Genomic DNA, 23,872 nt, shown 5'->3' with positions numbered 1-23,872 from the left:
TCTTTGTTTCTCACTTTTCCTTTCTCACTCACTATGTATTAATAGACCTCTCTGCATCGAATCATATCTGTTATTAACCTCTGTCTCTCTTCCACAGCATGTCTTTTATCCTGTCTTCCTTCTCTCACCCCAACCGGTCGCAGCAGATGGCCGCCCCTCCCTGAGCCTGGTTCTGCCGGAGGTTTCTTCCTGTTAAAAGGGAGTTTTTCCTTCCCACTGTCGCCAAAGTGCTTGCTCATAGGGGGTCATATGATTGTTGGGTTTTTCTCTGTATCTATGAAGCGCCTTGAGGCGACTTTTGTTGTGATTTGGCGCTATATAAATAAAATTGAATTGAATTGAATTGAATTGAATTGTTCTAAAATACAAGTTGGCTAACAGTCCTAAAAATGGCAAACCTGTAACATCACTTAAACTGAGTTAAATGTTTGCCAGTTCGCAAACATGTAGCCCTGTTAAAGTGATAACCACTTGTGCGCAGGTTATTAGTTATAATGACATCAAAGTGTTGTGTGCAAATTGAAATTGTAGCTGTGACGTGGTCATGCTAGGCTAACAGACTTTTTGCTGGCTGGTAAAATGAGCTTCAAGCATACAGCAATGCTAACGAAGTACAAAGTGCTCGTTTTGGGAGCTTAATGGATGAAGAACTGATTAAGATATTCAGTGGGTAAAATGTTTTCTGTATCTGTTGTTTTTAAGTTAATATGGGCTCACTTTAGTGGTATTAGGGTTGTAATTCAGGTATACTTGGTCATGACTCAGTCATCTTTTTTAACTCAATAAAGCTACTTTGTTACTTTGTGTAAAATGTAGCAAGCATATAACAAGCACTTCACAGAGCATCGGGCTTTATTTCACTCATTTGCTGTGCAATCGCATAAGTCACAAATTAATTAGCAAGTTAACTTGTGAGGGCTGGCTCCCTGACTTGAATATTTGCCCCTAAACACTAGTGTTCACACAAAAGGTTGCAATAGTTAACAAACACAGATATGTTGCTGAAATGTTCATTGTGTACTTCAGGTACAAGAACATGAACATTCATGGATATTCAGGTTTAATTCACTGTGCTTCCGTTTCCATTCATTTTCTGCAAATGCAATAACATCTATCACACTGTACTTTACAGTAAGCTGCTTCCTTGGTTAAGGAAGCAGAATAAATCACCCTACATCTATAATGTATAACCTCTGTAAACACTTTCCTACTAGGTTTATCATCTCAGTTGCTACTTTCTCTTTTTTTACAGAATGTTGTACACTTTTTAAATTATGGTCCCATTTAAAATGAAATAGCTGACGCAGAAGGGTGAGGGCGGGGCTACGTTGTAATTGTCACTGCCTTATAGGTAAGATAAGATAAGATAAGACTTTATTGATCCCACAACGGGGAAATTTTTGCGTCACCTCAGCTCAGGTACAGATATCAGAAGGAAATACAAAAATACAAATAAGTACAATCAGTGAAAAAAGTAAGATAATACACTACATACAATGGTAGCATACACAGTATGTGATTATGGATATGGTTGGAAGTATGGAAGACATAAACTATATAGCTTGACATGACTATTGTACCACTACTATTCCTATTTATAGACATGTACACACACACATGTACACACTAAATATACATATGTATACATATATACCTGCACATGTCCATACACATGGAAGGTCCATTATGCATGAAGTGGTGACCGTGGATGTTCACAGTGTCCAGTGACTTGTGACATCGTGATTGAGGAGTTATAGAGTCTAACTGCTGTTGGGATGAAGGATCTGCGAAAGCGCTCCTTCCTGCAGCGAGGGTGTTTCAGTCTCTGACTAAAGGAGCTGCTCAGCCCACTCACATACTCATGCAGTGGGTGATGTGGGTTGTTCATGATGGATGTCAGCTTTACTAGCATCCTCCTCTCGCCAACCACCTCCACAGACTCCAGGGGACATCCCAGCACGGAGCTAGACCTCCGCACCAGTTTGTCAATGCTGCTCCTGTCCCTGTCCGTGCATCCACTCCCCCAGCAGGCCACTGCATAGAAAAGGGCAGATGCTACCACAGTGTCATAGAATGTCCTTAACAGAGTCCTGCAGACTCCGAAGGACCTCAGTCTCCTCAGCAGGTAGAGTCGACTCTGGCCCTTCTTATACAGGATGTCTGTATTTGTAGTCCAGTCCAGTTTATTGTTGAGGTGAACACCCAGGTACTTATAAGAGTCCACTATCTCAATGTCTTTCCCTTGGATGTTCACCGGTGTTGTAGGGGGTGACTTCCTCCTGAAATCTATGATCATCTCCTTTGTCTTGCCGGCGTTGATTTGGAGTACGTTGGTCTCACACCAGCCAACAAAGTCACTGATGACCCCCCTGTATTCCTGATCATTCCCGTCTGATACGCATCCAATGATGGCTGTATCATCTGAGAACTTCTGTAGATGGCAATCGTCCGAATTATAACAGAAGTCTGAAGTGTAAAGGCTGAACAGGAAAGGTGAGAGAACCGTGCCCTGTGCTGCCCCCGTGCTGCAGATTACCACCTCGGACACACAGGTAGATAAATCACCCTTAGTTTTTCAGTCAGATTCACTCCTAACTCAGACCAAAATACAAAAAAATCATGGCTTTAAGATGGGACTTCATGACCTTAACCTGGTAGCAAATAAGAGTCACTAGCAATATAACACCTTCAGTATTAAATTAAAAAGCAGTTTCTCAATAAAACAAGGTTAAATGAAAGAACAATTAAGATTAACTTAAAACAACATTAAAAAATACACATACACAAAATCTTTCTTCTTTTTTAATTCTTTAAAAAAAAAAAAATAACCTGCTCATAAAGGCTCACTACAAAAGCTACAAACAATTTTGTTTTTGTTTAGCTTTTAGTCCTTGCCCAGTAAAGTAATATAATAAGTATGCCTTAAGTTACATTACACTCTCACTCACTGTTAATTAATCAGGACTAAAGAGTAATCGTTCTTATGTGATGATTTATTGCAGGGCATACTGTAGTCTACATCAGTCACATAAGAGGCCAACTGCACTGTAATGCTCAAGGTGATCTATATAGCGGACAAATGAGAGGCCTAATTAATAAAGGCAGCCAGCTCACCGGCACCTCTTGGCCTCCCTGCTATTATATGTACATTAACAGCTTGTGCTCATTGCCTACTAATTAACTATTGCCCAACATGCAGTGAGGGAGGGGTAAAGTATCGTTTACCTGGACAACCCTGGTGTTCCCCACAGCAGCGACGGCAGCAGCAGTGGGATCCCTAGTGATACGCCTAAGATGGGACCCGGAGGAGCACGTGCCCTTGAGGACAGCCAGGGACTGCAGGACAGAATGGATGGCTGCATTCACAGCCATAAATTCACTGCTTCCTAACTATCTCATTCATCATATGCACACCAGACTCCTCGGCACCGTGAACACACCAACACACACCTCCCACCCACCACTCCTACCTCCCTGGTTTGCCCTAATAAATAAGGCATACAGGCTGAGATAGAGCAGAGAGTGAAAAACATGAGATAAGTGTATCAGCGAAATGACCATATGACAATGCACAGCCCTCTATTTCACCTTGGAATGCATGAATTCATTCAAATTTGGGGAGACAACAGCTCTCCTCTCTCTCTCTCTCTCTCTCTCTCTTTCTCCGTACAAGATACATTTTCATATCTTCTTCTCAGCTGGTCACCATTTATTCCAGAATTTCCTCGTGTCTTTGTAGATACGGCATCAGCCTGAGCTGTGTCGGGTGGTGGAATAAATCACATGGCTGGGAGTAGAAGTGCAATACAGAATATGATCTCATGCAACACCAGTATGGTAATGTGTTTGTGATGGTGCAGGAGACACATTGCCTGAGAATGTGTAACCTTATAAACTGAAATCACTTTAATGTTGTTGTTTACTCCGATGCAAAGGGTATTGTCTGCTTTTGATTTTTGGCCTCTGATTCTAATTTTTCTTGTTTTTTCTTTTTCCCCCGCTATAAATGCAGATGGAGGATGTTGTTTCATCTTTGCAACACCCTTTTTTATTAGATTTTTAGCTGAAACAATCCAACTGAGCTTTGCTGTGTCTTAGAGGAACTCCGATTTAATATGCAGCAGACTTTGCTTCCCACCTTGTGTTTGAATCTCGATCCCAAAAGGTATATATAAAATGTATAAATTCATAAAAGTGTCTTAATTGAGTTTTGCACATCCATTTTTCCTTTCTAACCTTCTTTGTTTTTCTCCCTCATTTCACTGTGACCAGCAAAGTGATTTATGGCAGCAGAAGACATTGTAAGGCTGAGTAAAAAGAAATTTATCTCTTTTGACTGAATCCACATTTCATACTTTTAACTGCTATTTCAATATTAATTCTCTTATCTCTGAATCAATCATAATTAGTCTTGCTGCTTGCCAACCAGCTTGGCCTGAATGTAGTATGAGGACCATGACCGGAGGAGGAACAATCCGCACGAGACATATTTCTACTGCCCCCAAGTGTTCAGGAAGAAAACTGAAAGCACAAAGGAGGCAGAAGCCCAGCTGGTATTAAACACACTGACACCATCCATTACCCGCAGCATGGCCGGGGTCTCTGAAAACTGATGCTATAGCAAGCAGCTAATAAGTTTCCAGACTCCAGTGGTTAGTCTCTCATTTTGCTGTGATAATGGATGTGATGTTTGCACAAGAAGCTCTGTGTCCACTGTAAAAGCCTTCGCTCTTGCCAGGAATTTGCAGCAATGAATTGCTGCGCTCGACCTCTATCGCCATCGCACTCGGAAAGAACACTGAGGGACCAGATCATTTCACTTCACAGAAGTCTCATTTCTCGGCCCAAGTCGCAGAGAGAATTACTTGAGGCGATGGAGACTTTGTCTACATAATGATAGAGGTTAGCGAGGAGCACAAAAATCAATACGGACAGAACAGCACACAACCCCATTGAACTCCTTGAGAAAATGTAGGCTGTTAGAATTCTCGCCATTACACTAATGTTATCATTTCACACGTGGGTTTGGTTTCACACAGAGACTGTAGAGCAACATGCTTTGTTTTGATGCCCCGTCCTTTGAGGCTTCATGAATGATCCCACCACAGTATACAACCCCTGGTAAAAATTATGGAACGACCACACTTGGATAAATCGCGTGTATGCCACAAAACAATTTTGTTTCGGTACATGTTTTTTTGTTTTGTTTAATAGCACTTCATTAAAAAATACCTCAAACCTCAAATAAAACCATTTTACTTAACAATAAATATTTTCCTCCAGATCAAGTGGGGACAAACATTTTGAAATCATCAACAAAAACATCACAATTAGTACTTTATTGCAGCTTTTATGACAGCCTGGATTATACCAGGCATGGACTCTATGAATGATAAACAATATTCTCCATCAAGCTGGTTCCAGCTTTTAAATAGCAGCTGACAGATCAGCTTTGCAGAATGGACCATTGTCATGCACATTTTTTCGGTTTCTACCATAAATTTTAATTGGATTGAGATCTGGACTGCTTTAAAACTCTGCTCTATTAAGAATGCATTAATACCCTGAAAATGACTTCATGATGGCCAAACTCACTTTCTATCAATAGAATCTTAGAGAGTCCAAGACTTCTGGGTAAATTTGTGCATTTAAAGCTAAGGTCCACCTGTCCCTTACCTGACATGCAACCCCATATCATAAATGAGTGAGACAGTATGCTTGTTTCTTTCAGGCAGACATAAAAAAATCCAGTATCATGTTCTTGGCCAATGCAGATTCAAGATCCCTCAGTGAAGATCAATTTCATTCAATCATCCACAGTCCACGATCACTGCTCTTTAGTCCACAGGACCTGTTTTGGGGGGTTTTCTTGTTAAGGTGTTAGTGGTGGCTTTCCTTTGGTTTATCTATGTGTAAATCCCTTTGGATTCAGCCCATTTGCTACAGATCTATCACAAACATTGACTCCTGTTTCTTCCCATTTGCGTTTATTGTGCATTTTCTATTTTCCAGTCATTGCTTTGTGTTTTCAGTCCTGATGATCTGATATGTGATCTACCCCTATGTTTTCTTTTCATAACTTCCTCCTTTGTTTGCCATTTTTCTAAAATTTAAGCAGAGCTGATTAAGAACGACCAAATTCTTTTGTAATAACATCTATCACACTGAACTTTACAGTACAGTTGTTTCACTTGACAGCTCTCTTGCTGGTGCTTCCTTTCAATCGGATTGGTGCAACAGGTCATTAAGGTCTGTGTTTTACATATTTAGATTTGTGCATGAATTTGTTTTAGAAATGCAGATTACAAGGTAAAAATCTGATGTTAAGTTACTAATATATTTACTTTTTTAGGTATGAAGCCAAAAAAATACTGTTATTTTTTCATATCTGTCATTTATTTGTTAGAAAGTTAAAAAAATATATCTAATAAACATTCTGCAAATGCGATAATATTATATAAATAAATATTTAAAAAGTAAATCTTTTTTAAAAAAAATCTCCAAATGAAAATCATCTACAAGAGGCTTAAATTTCAAACAACTCTCACTTTGTCCTGGATTAGCTGCTCTACTGTTTTTAATCGAAAGAGCAGACTAGTGAGCACTGAAATTCACCACAGGAAACTCTGGCAACTGTTGAATTCTGCATCACATCAAAGAGCACTTAAAGATAAGGCGACATCCAAAAGTTGAAGCTGAATCAGAAGCAGGCCTCTTAGCAGTTTAGCAGACTGTAGCACACTGGTGAATCCACCAAGGAGTGTCTCAGAAAGAAATAATGAAATGGCCTAGTTAAGAAAAGAAGCCTACATTTTTAATCCCAGGGAAATATTGTGGGGGGATTTCAGATTTCAGATGGCCAGAATCTCCTCTTATGTGCTGAGAAACAGCTCTGTGGTGGAGATACACACACACATAAGGACTTGTTTGTGCTAAAGGTGTGCTATGTTAGCCTCCACAGAACAACATTACAACTGTACAACATTTTTGTGTAATTGAATGTTCCTTATATAGCAGCTTTAAACACGAGCACTGCATTAATGACTCATTCTGGGTCGTACTTATTTTTCACAGTTGTGACTCAATTTACTCATATTGTACTTTGGTCTAACAGCAGGTAAAATGGTTTAGTTTATGGTAAAGTTTATTTTTTTTAATTTTACACAGTTTCTATAGTAAGAAGTTTGAGGGAAAATCCTCAGTACATAAGCATGTCATCACGCTTTCACAAAAACAATATTTTGTATCTAATACATTCAACAAAGGCTCACAGAGACACAACCTAGTTGCACTCACATTGCCTCTGGCTCTTTCTATCAAAGCAGGCCAAACAGCAGACTTTTTATTACGGTATTAATGTATTCTATTTGTTTAGAGAGCTGCACATCTTCACTTCTCCTCTGCTGCAGTGCTCTAAACCCTTTGGGGACATCTCAGGGATCCAGCTGACATATGGTGAAGACAGGAGAAACATGTTGGAGGCTGCCAGGATGTGGACCCCAATCCCCAGATGTACAGTGACATATTGTCTTCAAACAGACTGTCTCTGTGGCAGAAACACTGAGAAAGACGGCTTTTCTAACCGCGGGTGTTTTCTGCCCCAAGCCATTTTAAGTTTGAAAGAGCCCAGGCACTTAATTCTCTTCTTGCTGTTTCAAGGGGTTGCAGCTACTCCTACGGATCATCTGAGGGGCTAAAACGGGTTTATAATTACCATGAAATATTAGTAAATTGCTTAGTTATGTTAAAAATACAGGATGCCATACTCGCATTACAACAAACCAGCAAACTGACTCAGCAGAAAGAATCTGGGCTTTGTCATTGACTTTTTAAAGACAAATGAATAAACTGCCATAATCTTAACAGCCTGTAGTTGGATTTTACAGCGAGGGGGCTACAAAAAGTAACACATTGTGGGGGGGGTTTATGGGCTAATTGCAGGATTTGGTGAAACCAAGTAATGTAAGAGGGGGTCCTAAAAGTAGCCCCAAGAGATTACCATGTAATCTCTCGATATAGAAATGACTAAGCCTGAACTGGTTATGACCACTTAGCTTTAGTGTATTAATTATAGATCCCGCAATAAACTGGGGTTTATAGGAAAGGGTGTTTAAATAGCACATAACACGTAATTAGAGGTGTTTTCAGTTTATCATCCTTTTCTAAAAATATGTAGATCCCAACAAAGTGTACTGAGTAATAAACAATTTGTGCTAGCAAATGTTATTTAAATGTTAACACAAGTTGTTAATTACAATTAAAATGTGCAGATAGTTCTTACAGAGCTTTTCTGAAAGCGGAACCGGTTTTACTTAATTTTGAATTACTTTTATAACTTTCTGGGAAATGATTGTAATTCTTATGGTATTTCATTTTTTATTATTTTTGTAACAAATTTAACTTTATTATCAATTTGCATATTACAAGTGCATGGCCAATGAAATACAGTAGCTTATACCTGTAGCCAAAAAAAAAGGGAAAAACAGCATTTATTCAAGTGCTCTTTTAGAAATTGTTTTAAATGTATTTCTGTATGATTAGAAACTTGTGTTTAAGCAGAAGACATGGGAGAGGAAGGCATCTGAGGTGGCAAAGCTCTCAGACGGAATTCATAATTGCAACATGACCAGTGTCTTTCATCAGCTCACACTGGATGCTGCCCTGTGGCATAATTGGTTCTGCCTTTGAGTCTGTGTGTAATATCACATTTTTTTGCAAGCCATCCAAACAGTTTAACTTCTTAAGTTATACCTTTCCATCTCATCTTTGCACATTTTGCCTGATGTCCCCAACCTTTAAAACATGGGCCAGCTCAAGTTTGTTTTTCCCCCCATTTTACAAGATAGCAGTTAAGTGCTGTGAACCCATGAGAGGTATTCAGTTTGTGTGCTCTTTGCGCACAAGGAGCACTTGAACAGAACTGTTGCATTAGCAGGCCTGTTACCTTGTCTCTTCAGTGTCTTATGCAAGGTCAGCAGCCAGACTCAAAGAGGATGGGGACGAGACCAAATACACAAAGGATTCTTAGGAAAAGTCTCAGTGGTAAGATGTGTGCAAAGGCAAAAGGAGGGGGGCTGTTTTTCCCCTCCAAACAAGCTGTTATATCTATAGCAAAGATTCAGCTGCTTCTAATAGCCACTGGGGGGGGCACACATGTACGGCACAGATGTACTTATTTGAGGTTTTTCCTGAGCCCAAACTCAATATCTACCCACTGTCAGCGTATAGCTTTATGGATGAAGTCCTCTAGGGTCTGTTCCCAGGTCACAACAAAATCCAACCACTCGTACTTTGTGTAAATGGTTTCTAGTTGTCTCAATAGGCAGCCACATGCTTTCAGGTGATGCCTGCGGGCAGACTGATCAATAGATCATCACTTTCTCAATTCTCAAACCAATTGGAGCTTTGACCGAGGAACAAACTGGTTGAAAAATTACTTCGTCTTGTCTGCACTGCATTTGTAGCAGTTACTGGGTTTCTTTGTGGACTTTCAGGCTTAGCTGTTATCTGAAGCCACTTTACTATACATCTCCAATTTCTGGAGTTGATGTGGTTTGTGTCAGATCATACTTCATGTGGTAGTTCAAACCTTTGAACATGATTCATGTTCTTGTCTTCCTCATTGAGCCTACTTTTGTACAATTATGATTAAGTAACGTTAATTGTAGTGCCACAGTGACACATCAAGTTATCAAAGAAATCAAACCATTAACCGCCAACAGCACACACTTCAAGTCCCGGCTCAAACACTTCACTGCACGTAAGAAATCACAGTAGCCTGCCAGCTTTCCTCTGGTTGTTTTTTTATTTGCAGTTCTTTACATTTTAGAAAAAGAATCCAAGGATTTTGCCTCCTGTGTGTTTTCGCCTGGCCTCTTCATGATCCATGATGCCAGCTGAGGTGGTCAGCACAATGTATCTATGGAAACAAGAGTCAAACAGAGCATTAAAATGTGCAGCACATTTATGACTGCATCTTCCAAAACATTAAGTGAAACTGCTGCCAGCTATGGGAGTGTTTAACAAGAAAAAGTACCAACTTCTATATAGAACCCCCAAAATTAGATTAGATAAAGCGCAGAAGGGTAAAATATAAACAGGAGCTGCAAAATATTCAAATAAAGCTATTTAAAAAAAAACAAAACATTGAAATATTAACCCATACTTTAATAGCGAGTCAGTGGCTGATGCAAACTGGGCCCAATACGTCTCCAGGTTACTATGGAGTTCATGCTCCAAATGCAACTGCATTTAACACATCAAAACTTAACTACAACTGTCACAACAATCTCGATCCTATTCACGCTCATTTTTGGCATTTCCATTCAAAAACAAAAGGATCTCCGAAAACAAAGACCTTTATCTCCCAAATTAAAAGCTTAGGCTCAAATTCAGTGTCCACATATGAAAATATTCTAATCAAAATTTACCAAATATTTCTTTGTAAAAACAAGTTTGAGTCTGTGTATACTTTGCAGTAAAATATGGGACTCTGGAGTGCTGCTGTTAATGTTGCATTTCCAGCAAAGTATAAAAATATTTTTCTTCACAGTTATTACCCATAGTTGTCCCAGAAGCTCTATGAGCACAGGTCTTTAAAAGTTAAACAGACTTTCGTTCACCTCAGAGCTGGTTGAAGTTTGTGAAGTGCTACAGTGTGTTTGCGTTGCTGGAGTTTAGTGCTAAAGTCTGCTCAAATTAATCCGTTGTTGAGATTTTATGGTGTAGAAAGAAAATACTTCGTTCTTTCCTAATTAAGTCCAAATGCACCCAAGAGAGCCGACAACATTAATATGTACAAACTGTACACCATCCAGGGCACGCACCATGCCCTTTATTTCCAACGCCAACCACTCAAACCCCTACAAAGGAGCGGAGTTACATTGGTAAGTATGTAGACAATCGGTGCAGTGTTAATTTGTTCAAACATAGCTGCTGTTTAATTCCTTACTGTCCAATAACAAAGGTGTAAAACACCCACATTTTAATACTGATGTGCTTTTACGATGTGTACTCTACTGTCATGCTTGACAGAGCATAATAATCACAAGTTTATTTGCCACATTTATTGACATTGTCGCTAAAAGCAATATACTGTCTGCAAAAGATGTCACAACATCATACATGTACATGGCCAACATACATGTCTGAAGCAGTTAAGTATGCTTGACTGCTTTAGTGAAGTCTGTGCTCTCGAGTCTGATGCTGATGGAATTTGTCAAAGCAAAACGTTAAATGTAGCCTTAACCTCAGGATAAGGTAAGACACTGCATCATGTCTCAATGTATGCTCAGTCATCCCGGTAAGTAAATCCCAAAAGGTTGATTCTCCCACTGAAAACACTACATCCAGATGAACAGATTCAACCTTTTGGGACACTGCATCATATTACCATAAAAAAAAAAAAAAAAAAAAAAAAAGCTGTAATTATTAGTTTAGGACATTTAATTCTTTAAATGTAGTCTTTAGAGGAGCTGCTGCCTCATCAGTGGACAGACACCAAAAAAGCCAACTCATTCTCAGTTGCTTGATTTAAAAAAAAGGAAAGAGGAGGCGGGGGAGTGTCACAGGGGCAACACCAAGTTGGCTGAACAGATTTTAGGCCTCAACAGTGATGAGATGTCACTCAAATTGGGAGAGTGAGTTAGCTGCAAAACATATTAAGCGGCATGTGTGGGAACCAAAACTGTTATAAAAATTCAGCCAAAGTTGTTTGTTCTTTTCCAGCCACACGTATGATAACAGCTGCAGCCTCCCTCTCTGTCAGACACAGTAATGCCACAGTGGAGTCGAGGTGGGTAATGTTTTAAAAAAAAAAAAAATCTATACCTAAAAAAGTCTTTATTGCTTTGCTTTCTGAAGCCATTTCTTTGATCTGTACAGTCAAAAAAAAGTTTCTAATTTCTAAGTTGCTGGTAATGCTGTTATCTAGTCGTGAGTTAGGCCTTACAGATGTTTTTAATGATCAAGCTGGTGTCGCAAGGACAACAAATTTCTGGCCTGCTACCAATGCAGGGCTGAGGGTGAGGGCGCAGACAAAGGAGACGACACAGCCAAAAGTACATTTGGATACCTCAGAGAACCACCATGGGGGAGGACAGCTCAACTATCAGCTAAAGCTGAAGGCCAACTGTCATTCGCTACTGAAAGCAACACCGACAAAGTCAGTGACTCTGAGCAATTTGGAATCAAAGGAAACTTTTAAGGATCCTTTGACACGTTCACCCCCAGAAACCTTGTTTTACTTCATCCAGCTAGATCTTCACAACTGAATCTTTTAGTCATCTTGATTAGATTGAGACTAAACTGTGAGTGACAGAGTAAAATAAATGTACACAAGTGATTTATAAAACATGGGTAAGGGAAGCAATAATGAATGTAAAAAATAAAGTAGTCATTTCATCCTGTTTTCATAGTACCTGGAGACAAAAGTAAATAAAATTAAATTACAGCCCTACTGTAAGCACAAACTACATCAAAACCTTTGAGTAAAAAGACAATTAGAGTACTTTATATTTTAAATAATTTCCCCCAGGGATCAATAAAGTATTCTGATTCTGATTTATCACACCACCTGCTCGAGAAGCATTAAACGTGTTTTTAATGCTTCTTAAAGTTGTTGTTTTTTTTTATGAAGACACTTCAATCAGCTGCATATCTTTAAACTCAGCTACAGGCTGAGACAGCAGCAATGTCCTCTCTGCCCTCTAGATCACAACTGTAACAGATCGTAAAATGATCTTTCGGGCAGATCATCCAACCAACAGGGAAACGCATTAACAATGTAATGTGTGCAGGACTACAGAAACAGTGTGGTAGCCATCTGATCAATGGGCCTAGTATAGTTCTGCACTAGTCACACATCTGTCTGAAAAACTATTAAGAGTGCAATTTAAAATAAATAAATAAAAACACCCACTTGTGGCTGCCTTATACAAAATAAATCTTTGTCCAGTTCCATTGTGCCCAAAACATTTAAAAGCGACAAACGACGATACTTAAACTACAGTTACTCATAACAAATCGAGACATATGGATCGACGCAGTTAACCACCTAAAACACTAACCAGCTACACCATTTTGTCAGGCAGGGCCAACAAAGAGAAGGCATCAGAGAAGCAAATGGTGCACCTTTCAAACCAGAGCCTCACTCATCATATAGAGACATTTAGGGGCAAAAATACACTTAAAAATGCCTAGTTGCTCATTTCTATTGGTTTTTGCATTAAAAGTGTGACGACAAATAGTTCTCACCCAAACTGTCTTGAGGGCAGCAGGTTGTTCTGCCACTTCTCCAGGTCCTTGAGTTGGAGATCAAAACGTGGACTAATCACGCCACACTGACAAGAGAGAAAGAGTGGTTTAGACTCGATTCACAAACCATTAAAGCTACAAGCAAGGCTAGACAGTGATAAGAGTTAAACCAAGTTTAACATATCGGAAATGAAAACAATGGCCACTGACTTATTGGTACATAACTGTAAAGACTGTATAGAAACAGCTTCTCTGTCGCCATTATGACTAGAAGCCCTTTAAGACCCAAGTTAACTTAAACGGCACTAACATAAAATTATATTTCCTTCAGTCATTCATAGCAAACGAAACAAAGCATGTGTTTAAAACTATCAAAGAAGTGACATGAATAACAGCGCAGGTTGGTTATATTTACCTTGTTCAGCCTGCCTGTGAGATTGACAACAATTTTTCCGGCTCTGTGGTCATCAATGATCTCAAACTCACCAATATAACCTGCAAGGCACAAATGACAAAGACCATTAAGTTAAACACGTTATTAATGTGCATAATTATTATATAAATTAAGTTAAACACATCAGGGTGCTTCTAGAGGTCTCAGATTAAACTGAAGTTATACTTTTACCAACTGTACACACAAACAAAGCAGTCAGCCCTTCAAGATGCTTTACAACTGCATGTGGTACATAAAGTATCAACTTGGAACGCACACGCCTTTAACATAACGACACTCACCGTGCTTCATCATGACGGTTAGGAAGCGCACAATAACCTTGGAGCAGGGCCTGATGAGGACCTGACGTTTCCCACGCTTCTCAGCATTGTTGATGCTTTTGAGAGCATCTGCGAGAACGTTCATGCGCACCATGATGCCTGTGGACACACACAAAAAAGACTTTTAGCATTAGATCCAAAGGCCTGGACAAGAAGGAAATTAGTGAGTATCATCACCATCGACGCTCTACAGACTACAATAGAACACTGATGGTGAAACGTTACACAAAAAACTCAGTGAATTTGACAAAAATGCTCACTACACTACAAAGGAGGACTTAAGTAAAAGAAAGCCTAGTTAGCAAAACCTTGCTAACACGAATCATGCTGACCCTTTTCCTTCCGTCTACAATTATGAGCCTCCTGGCTAATATTTTCCAGAGATCGCAGGTTAAATACTGCTCACACTTTACTCTTGACAAGTAATGCTGTGGCTTCAGTTACACTAAGAGAGGAAAAACGGAGCCTTCCACTGAAGCATGGTCATTCATGAGCACCCAGATTAGCTACTTAGCTTATCCGCCTGCAAACGCCACAGTAAGTAGTGTCCTTAGTTCTGCAGTTACAACGGTCAAAATATTATCAACAATATGTACCACATACAGACCTGTACGGACAGTTAAAATGCCTTATTCGTTGGACATTTGAAACTCGCATAACTGGGAGCAAAGCTAACAGCTATCAAGCCATCAAGCCACTCTGAACGCACCAATTCCCGGGGCCAGGCAGTCCCGCTAACACGGGACAAAAATTATGAATCCGCTTCACTAATGGAAACCATAATCAGCCCAAATCATTACTTCCAACTTTGACTTCGAAATGGACTCACTTATGGATTATTTCACAATATGATGCTTTAGATACTTAAAAGATTGAAGGTGACGATGTAAAAAGACATCTTACCGGTTCTGCAATATGGCGGAAAGAGGAAGTACGAAAATCCTGCAGTGCATTATGGGAAAAAAGGTCGAGACTTTTTCAAGCCGAGATGGCCCACAGCGCCAAAGCCCAAACTCCCCCAACAATGCCCACGTACCGAAAAATTCACGTTTATTTTGTCCCTGAAAACGGCACCCGTTTTATAAGAAGTCTGACATTTATAAGTAACTAATATTTTATTTTGTTTGGCAGGTTTAGAAAAATCGTCTTATTTTTTATAGTCTTGGGCTTAAGTGGGCCACTTTCTTCGACCTCAAACGAAGATTAAATTCAGAAAAATAAATAATTTTGCTGTCAAGTGTCCCTAAGCGCTTTGTATAAATGTGAAATTTAAAGCAGTGTCCCCAAGTGATGATGAGTGTCCTGCATTAATATCCAGGAGCTTAACTATGAGTGCTTTTAAAAGTGAAAATATATGAATATGAAAATATACATGAGTATGTACACTATATTATTATTATTTCCAGTCCTAAACCTGGCTAAGGGCATCCAGCATATAATAAAACATGCTGATCCATCTGATCTGGCCACCCCTTAGGAAATACGAGAGGAGCCAAAATCACATTTTTGTTTGTTTGTTTGTTTGTTTTGCCCAGGGAAAATATTGAAGTTCAGAATAGATATTGTAACCCAAATTGAAGACTTGGAAAGGCAATTAACTCTCAATGTCATGTCTCAGTGAATATGTCTGGTCATGGTTGTATGTTGACAAATTTGTGAATATTCACACAAACTAAAAACAACGCCATTTCCTGTTGTTGTCTTTACTTAGTAAGATTTGTTGACCCCGTTGCAAATAAAATTTCAAATTTCAAGGAACACTTTTTTGGTCATTAGGCAAATAAGACTCTGATTTTTGTTTTTTAAATATTAAAAATAAATCCCTATAAAAGGGAGTTTTTTCTTCCCACTTTTGCCAAAGCACTTGCTCACAGGGGGTCATCTGATTGTTGGTGGTTTCTCTGTATTATTGTAGGTTTTTTACCTTACAATAAATCCTTTCAATTTAAAGCTATACAAATAAAACTCAACTGAATTGAATTGAACTGAACTGAACTGAATTAAACACCATTATTTATGTCATTATTTCATATTGTTTCTGCGGTTCTCACATTTGCTAACAGTCTCTATGGACTTGGTGCTCCTCATAGAAGGAAACTGTGAAATATACTTTCAACAATTATTGAATCTTCTCAATGTGTATTCTGACTCAGATCCTGTGAAGAGTATAATAAAACAGATGACAAAGTGCAAACTCTCAGATCCACATCATATTTTTTATTCCACATTTTGACACGTGCAACACCCTTATTGCAGTACCTAAAGGAAATTAAAACATACAGATACAGCATTGTCTGTAAATGCAAAAACAGCACAACATTATGAAAAATCATGCTTTAACAACAATGAAGGACTGCAATATTAAGCCCTATGAAATAATAGTTGCATTATGTCTGTGTATGTCACTAGACATAGATTGTCACAACTGTGCAGTGAGTAACTGCAGCGTTTTTTGTTTTTTTTACATTAATAAGTTCACATGTCAAAACTGTGTTTTTTCCTTGGATAAACTCACAAATTATTGTGGTAGGTCACTGATCACCTTTGTCTGCCCTACACAGAAATATTACAATAACTAATCACATTTCTATTTTGCATGCATAGAAAGTATGTATAGATACTATGTAATATATGTATATATATATATATAAATATATGTATGTCAGCATAGCATCAGAATCTAAACACTCAAACTAAGTCACCAAAAATCGGTAGTGTCTTTGGAACTAAGTGCACCAAAATTACTGAGTAAAAGTAAGTGAAACTTTTTGATATGTTTTCTCCAAAAAAGTTGAACACTTAGCTCATTTGTGTATTATTATGTGGTAATCTGATTACTAGAAATTTGACAGATTCTGTATTTTTCAATAATGCATATTGGAAATCAGTGAATAACTAAAACAGACTGTAGATAAAGAGTATAAAGCAAGTTTAACTGCTAAAAGCTGCATGAACACAAAAGCATTTCTATCTTGTGCAAAATGTTTGTCTCTGTCAGCTTTCAGGTACTTTCTATTCATTACAACTCTACTACCATGCTCTGATGTTACATGTTCCTGTGGAGTGATCAGGCTGAAAGTGTGTTGTAGGAGGTTATGCACAGCCATCTGCTAAACACTAAGCTTGTTGATCAGTACAGCTGCAACACCTCTTTCCACTGGTGTCCAGTAGAGGGCCCACTAAACCATTCAAACCCAGATGCAGTGACATACCCTCCAGCCAAGTCTCAAAGTGAACAGTCATGTGGAGCATAATGGAATGCTGAGTAGCACAAGACATAGTAACCAGATTTCTACAGCATTTCTATGGTTACGTTAAATTTTCAACACATTTGTTCTCATCTATTAAGCCTCTGGCTAACCTTTCGTGTACCCTAAATTTTCACACTTAGCCACCATTCCTGACCATGCTGACAAGAGAATCTGCATCTCCCTGGGGATCCAGGCCCAGCCTCTGGAGGTCCAGACCCATGGCTACCAGCATCTGGAGCAAGGTAAGCTCCTGCTGGGTGGTCTTATCCACCAAAGCTGGGCAGGTGGGGTTACACTGTGGCCACTGACAGGAATCCACGAGGTGAAAAGGACATCCTTTAGCCGGGGTCCTGTTGTTACGTATTGCTTCCAGACTCCTGTCCCAGCATTGAAGGGCACGTGGCAGAGACGTGCCTCTAACTTGAAAACTTGTCCAGTTACTTTAGGAACAACAAGAAGGAGAAGTTATGAATTAGAAATAAAGAAAGAAAAATGGGAAGGTTGTCAGAGTTAGTAATTAAGGACCAGAAAAGGGCAAATGGCAGGAGACTGTTTTACTTTAAGGTTTGCAACTGCAAGTGTTGCAACATACAAAGCTACAAAAGACCTTGAACTTTCAGCTCCTGACTTTGATTGCACCCACTTCAGCATAACTAAGTATACTTATATAAGACTGCAATGACCCATCAATGTCCATGTGAACAACTAAATAATCTCTATGTTAAAGTGGTACTGGGAGGCTAGAGAAAGTGTGAAGTGGCATTTGGTGACAATGTGGTTTGATGAACAAGGAAAACAAAAACAGCAGCATGAGCTCACTGGGTAGAGATGACTGCTGGGGAGAAAAAACAAGGGTGCCAGGTGAACTTGAATATCCATTCTTACCTTTTGGTAATTAGTGTGTGGGAGAGACAGGACGGAGCAAATACAGCCCTAAAAGACATGCAAAGAGAGAGCATTTGTTAAAATCCATCTTGATTTATTTTTCAACTAGCTATAGTAAGATTTGAATCTAGTCACTGCGTGATGACGACTTTTGACAGGAGTGCATAGACGGCACAGAGAACGTCAAGGAACTGTTGGATGTTAACATAGAATTTGATTGTCTGCTGTTTTAAATGGCTGGCAGTTCACTCAACAGTTACAGGCTTTGACATGTAAATGTACAAATGGAAAGTGGATAGCAGCTCACCACCACTGCTCTGAAAGCTCTATTACATTTTGTTAAAGTCACCAATTCTATTTTAAAATATTTTTTTATAATTATAAATTGTAGATTGAATTGATTTCCTGATCTATTAAAATGAATGATTGTATTTGCCACTATCAATGGTCAAGAATATTAAAAGAAAACACTAAAAAGCAGTTCCGCTTTGTCGAAAGGGCTTAATTTTAATTTCAGGTCCATGTGAACAGAGATGTTATGGCTTGTAATGGCTGGAAATCAATGAGTGCTAAACATACAGTTTTTATGTTCTGTTAATGTTAGTAATGTTTGAACGTCAATATATGATAAGTTCTACGGAACTTACGTAACATCTCTCAGGGAGTTTTTGAGCTCCAAGCCCAGGTTCTGGATGTACTGCCACTGCTCCTCAGACATGCTCTGTCCCCCTATATAGATGTTTTCCACCCTCAGCTGTTCCTCATCAAACAGCCACTGTACAATAAACACAGGGGCTATAGGGAAAATAACATTTAGTTGATCAAATCAGTAAATTCAATCAAGTCTATTAGTCACTTCCTGCCAGTTATTAAGCTGTATCCACACACACACACACACACACACACACACACACACACACACACACACACACACACACACACACACACACACACACACACACACACACACACACACATATATATATATATACACTTCCCTGGATGAGTAGGGATCAAACAAAGTCAGGAACTACCTGAAGAGCTACATAGGGTCTTTTGGATTTACGTTCACCACCATGTTCGTGATCTTTTTTTTTTCTTCTGCAGGTTTTTGCGCTGGCCTCAGTTGGTGATTAAATTTGTTATTTAGACCAGTCTCTAAAAAGTTTTTATATTCAACAGCCAAAATGAAAAAATCCACCAGTTAAACATACTGTTACTAGCCACACTGGCCCCCTTTTCAATGATTACAGTGAATACAACTCAGGATGTCATGATCTAAAAGTTTACGCACCAGCGTAGCAGTTAGAGTTTCAAGATTTACATAGAAAATCTCTTTTCTTTAATTTCAGACCCTGATTGGCCTCTAAAAAAAAGATGCAGTCAAGTTCAAGCCAGTCCAGATGAACTTACATTGGCTTATCATGTCATCAGCGTGGGAATCAGTCTGTTCACTGATTGAGTGAAGGAAATTCACAGTTCTAATATGTCAGTGCTCATTATTTCTGAACTGCTCAAGTCAGTTATATGGTGTGCATTTAAATTGAAAACATCATCATAAACAAATACACCAGTCAACACTCACACGTCAAAGTAGAGTATAGTCTATGACCGAAGAAGCACTTCCACTCCTCCCCTCTTTTAAAGAGCTGCCGACATCTGTCAGGAACAACCCCATTCCACAGCCTGAGATAATAATGCACAGTTAATCAATAAAATTCACGAATAATATGATTTCCAAATCCTACATTGGGCATAGGAAGAGATCTAAATATTGTCTTCACCTGAGTCCAATCTTGATAGCATCCTCAGGTGAGCAGGAAACTGTCTCAGGGCAGTTTGGTGATCTTTGCTGCTTGCTCTCCAGAAACCAGCCTGAGTCCACGAGGCCTCGGACCTGAGCTTCTGCACCAAGCTGCTGGAGCTGACTGGCCACCCTCTCAATGTTGAGCAAAACACCTGTTCCACCAGCGCTGCAGGGGAGCCAAGAAAATTAATAAATAGTTTGGCTTTGAGGGTGACATTTTTGTTTAGGACATCAAACTGACAGTGCATGCCAGCTCATAGCGGGGAAGTAAACATTTAGCAGGTTTCACATTCAGTTGATCCTGTTTTAGGGCCCGGGGACGTCTCAAGAACCATGCTGCTAACCTGGGAGGAATGTTCACCATTACAGGGCAAGGCCCTTTAATAAACATTATGTCACTGATCACAGTTGACTGTAAACATCTTCATTGTTGACAAGAGGATGCACCCAAAATAGGACTTTAATGGTAGATATGGAGACGATCCAGATGGTACAGAGACTCTTGTCCATCAGAGCACAATAAAACAAACTCACCTGCTACCAGACAGCATGACAACCTTGGCCTGCTTGATTCCTTTAGGGATGAGATCTTTGATGACCTCACGGATGATTAGGGATCCCATGAAGTTATATTCAGCTGATAGTAAAGACAAGTATGAAGTGACTTTTATTCTCTAATTAACTGAACATTTAGAGAATACATGTTTTCTTGTATCCAAAGGAGCTACGGTTACCTTATTGTAAAAGATTTGAGGAAACTTACTTGCATTTGTATTCCTATCTCTGACTTTGTCCCTGCCTTGTCGTGGCCTGGAAGGGGGTGTTGGTGCAGGCCCAGTGCCGCTCCACACATCACTGGAACAGTAAGGGATGAATCTGCCATAAAGAAGACAATCACATTTGTTAGACTAAAGCTGGAGGCCCTGAAGTTGGTTTCTTCCCTCCCCCATAAAAATCACCTCAGGCTGGAGCTGACAACTTCTGTCATATATCAGAAAGTGGCAAATCTCTATTTTGATCACACAGCCTGCGTGTTGCTGAATTTCAGAAACAAAACTTTATCATTAAAGATTAAAATTGCTTGCATGGATGAAAGCAGAAAGTTAAAAATATCACCCAAAACACTACACGCATATGCCAGTTCACCACGCAGTATATATCCTGCTGTGCCACCAGACTTTTCAGACATTTCTTTCCTCAGGCTGTGCGATCACTAAAGTCATCCTCGACATTTCAACATAAAAAACAATCTTCAAAAGAAAGAAAGAAAGGAAAAAGAAAACAAAATAAATTATTTATTCGTCATTAATCGGTGATACAGTTTTGTTGTTGTGCTGCATAATTAAGTAATCTTGTCTGACATAAAAAGGGTCACTGAAAGTGTTGCACGCACAAAGAATTGTGTTTTCAATCCTTTTTAGGTCAAGCATATTTCCAGCTGCATTAAGAAGATATGTTTGCTGAATCCCTGATTATGCAACCTTTTTGTTGTTGTTTTTCGATACAATCATTTTAAGAACTGTAACATTAGACACTTTATCCAATGTTTCACACACAAAAAAATCACCTAAAACAGTTTCAGGAAGTGACTTTACAGCTAAAAACAGGTTTTATTTATAGCATTTTTCAGATTAGTGCACAGAAAAAAATGCACATTTATGTGTTCATTTAAGTTAATTTAATTTAATATAGCTGTTTTCAGTTTTGGCCTGGATGTTTACAGATATTTGTGAATATTTATTCAGCATATTTTTCCTCAATGTAAGTAATGGTAAATGGCCTGTATTTGTATAGCGCTTTACTAGTCCCTAAGGACCCCAAAGCGCTTTACACAACCAGTCATCCACCCATTCACACACACATTCACACACTGGTGATGGCAAGCTACATTGCAGCCACAGCCACCCTGGGGCGCACTGACAGAGGCGAGGCTACCGGACACTGGCGCCACCGGGCCCTCTGACCACCACCAGTAGGCTACGGGTGAAATGTCTTGCCCAAGGACACACGATGAACTGGAGAAGTTTTATGACATCCAATAAAAACATCTATAACTTTTCTCCTTTAAAGAATGAGTAAAGAATCCATAGAAAATACACATACTCAGTAGCACTTACACGTAGAAAACCTTAGTTTTAGTCCAATTTTTTAATTTTGAAGGTTTTAACAAAGACATTCTTCATAAATGTTACCAATTATATCTTGATTTACTGAATATTCTTCCCTAAAAATTATTATTCTGTCAAGAGGGTTTCAATATATATAAAGTGACAAAAGATCTTGATGTAAAAACATTTCATTCTGATGTACAAACATGTGTTTATGAAGTGTCTATTTAGTAAGATAACACTTCATTTACATATTCAAACATCAAAGTTCAGAAAATTTATAATACAAAAAAATAACAGTCTTCATATTTGTAAGTTGAATGTTTAATCCTACTCCCCTGCAGTGTCTCCCATTATGTACACAAATTAATTAATACAACAACTATGGGAACAAAGAAAAAGTTGTCTTTATACACCTTCATTAACCGCAAAAATACAAAGCACATCTATGCAGGTACTTACACAATATTTGCGTTATGCCAGTGTGGGTTGTCCTCAGCTTTAGAAGATAATATTCCACTTCCTGTAAATCCAACAATCGCTCATTAAACAGATGTCCACTTGCCTCACTAGTCAAAGAAAGCAACTCTGTGGAAACGTCTATGAAAGGCATTCTGAAACACTGTCGGCTGACTAACCTCTTTTAGTTTCAGGCCACCCCGATGAGCTCATTAGTCGGGGGATATTTTGGTACCTGTAATCACAGGTCTCTCTGCTGTAGCAGCACCAGCCACCTAAATATAATAGACACTAATATTAGACATTCACATCCAAGATAGGGACACCCTTGTTAGCCCATCACACAGGCCTGTGAGGAATGGTGAAAGCAATGGTTGCACCTGTAGGCTGCTACACTAACATGACCATAGTATGCATTAACTGTATTATTATGGGGTCTTTACCTTACAATATAAAGCAGCTTGAGGCAACTGTTGTTGTGATTTGGTGTTATATAAATAAAATTGAAAAAAGATAATAATAACAATAATAATTCACAGTTGAGCAAAAGACTAGAATGATCTCTTTAATTTACAAACTGTCAGCATGCAGATTGCTCATTTTTGCTGATTTGTCACTCAGTAACATGCAGGAAAATTATTTGTGTTCGATATCAGAGTACAAGTAAATTTGGAAGACACTCCACCGGTGTTAACCTCATTTCAAGTCTGTGACACGCAGCAACCAAAAAAGTTGACAGGACAAGATGACATCCACATTAAGATTCCAATGAGCGGGTGTCACGCTAAAACAAACTGACCTTAGGGGACTAAATTAACCATATGGGGTTTTAAATACTCACCTTCCAGAAATAACAACCATCGGCGGCTTCCTCTGAATTCCTTTAGGTAGAACCTGTAGAACAAATGAATGAGCATGAGGAGAAACAGAAGATAAACCATCTTTGTAAAATCACTGACTCAATCAGCAAACAGACGTTAAAGAGCAAAAACAACCAGAACTTCTCACCCAGCTACTGTCCCATCATTACATGTGACTTGTGTGTTTGTGAGGTAGTGCAGCCTCATATCATCTGTCTGTTGTCCAGCTCCACGAGTCCCTGCAGCACCTTCCTGTCTTGATTCGGCTGAGCCTCCGGTGTTTCTGGAGGTGCTTCCAGTTCTTCCAGTGCTTCCTGAAGTAACATCAGCTGCGGAGGCAGACTGGCCAGCATCACCTTGTTGGATCCCACTAGACTTCTTTGTGGACTTTCCAGTAGCTTTAGCATTACGGTTGTTCTGACACCACAGTCCCCCAAGCAAGAGCAAGAAAACAAATGGACCCAGTATCTTCAT

The 23,872-nt window shown here is 39.1% G+C and overlaps 2 protein-coding genes across 2 annotated transcripts; both read right to left on the bottom strand.

Annotated features, from left to right (window-relative positions):
- Window positions 1–9,786: 9,786 nt before the first annotated feature.
- Window positions 9,787–14,994, bottom strand: rps15a (ribosomal protein S15a). The gene is made up of 5 exons (XM_084930505.1): window positions 14,932–14,994; window positions 13,990–14,127; window positions 13,670–13,749; window positions 13,255–13,340; window positions 9,787–9,919 (listed from the first exon to the last, which is right to left on the bottom strand). The coding sequence occupies exons 2-5, from the start codon at window positions 14,120–14,122 to the stop codon at window positions 9,826–9,828; spliced, it is 393 nt and encodes a 130-aa protein (XP_084786631.1). The 5' UTR covers window positions 14,123–14,127; window positions 14,932–14,994; the 3' UTR covers window positions 9,787–9,825.
- Window positions 14,995–16,701: 1,707 nt separating this feature from the next.
- Window positions 16,702–23,872, bottom strand: notum2 (notum pectinacetylesterase 2). The gene is made up of 11 exons (XM_084929957.1): window positions 23,547–23,872; window positions 23,380–23,432; window positions 22,718–22,813; window positions 22,542–22,602; window positions 20,735–20,847; window positions 20,506–20,608; window positions 19,949–20,137; window positions 19,750–19,850; window positions 18,812–18,959; window positions 18,165–18,212; window positions 16,702–17,719 (listed from the first exon to the last, which is right to left on the bottom strand). The coding sequence occupies exons 1-11, from the start codon at window positions 23,870–23,872 to the stop codon at window positions 17,416–17,418; spliced, it is 1,542 nt and encodes a 513-aa protein (XP_084786083.1). The 3' UTR covers window positions 16,702–17,415.

Source organism: Perissodus microlepis, chromosome 6 (genome assembly GCF_051167445.1).
Source record: "Perissodus microlepis isolate ML-2025 ecotype Zambia chromosome 6, ASM5116744v1, whole genome shotgun sequence".
NCBI lineage: Eukaryota > Metazoa > Chordata > Actinopteri > Cichliformes > Cichlidae > Perissodus > Perissodus microlepis.
Note: the sequence above shows the minus strand (reverse complement) of the source record. Positions and strands in the feature narration are given on the sequence as shown.

What these genes read in the sequence shown, in the direction of transcription:
- rps15a (XM_084930505.1), bottom strand. Translation starts at nt 14,122, where the DNA reads ATGGTGCGCATGAACGTTCTCGCAGATGCTCTCAAAAGCATCAACAAT. An exon ending in TCACAGGCAGGCTGAACAAG is followed by an intron (nt 13,341 to 13,669) that starts GTAAATATAACC and finishes CTCTCTTGTCAG; the next exon opens with TGTGGCGTGATTAGTCCACG. An exon ending in CTGCCCTCAAGACAGTTTGG is followed by an intron (nt 9,920 to 13,254) that starts GTGAGAACTATT and finishes TTGTTTCCATAG; the next exon opens with ATACATTGTGCTGACCACCT.
- notum2 (XM_084929957.1), bottom strand. Translation starts at nt 23,872, where the DNA reads ATGAAGATACTGGGTCCATTTGTTTTCTTGCTCTTGCTTGGGGGACTG. An exon ending in ATGGTTGTTATTTCTGGAAG is followed by an intron (nt 22,814 to 23,379) that starts GTGAGTATTTAA and finishes TATTATATTTAG; the next exon opens with GTGGCTGGTGCTGCTACAGC. An exon ending in AACTCCCTGAGAGATGTTAC is followed by an intron (nt 18,213 to 18,811) that starts GTAAGTTCCGTA and finishes CATGTCTTTTAG; the next exon opens with GGCTGTATTTGCTCCGTCCT.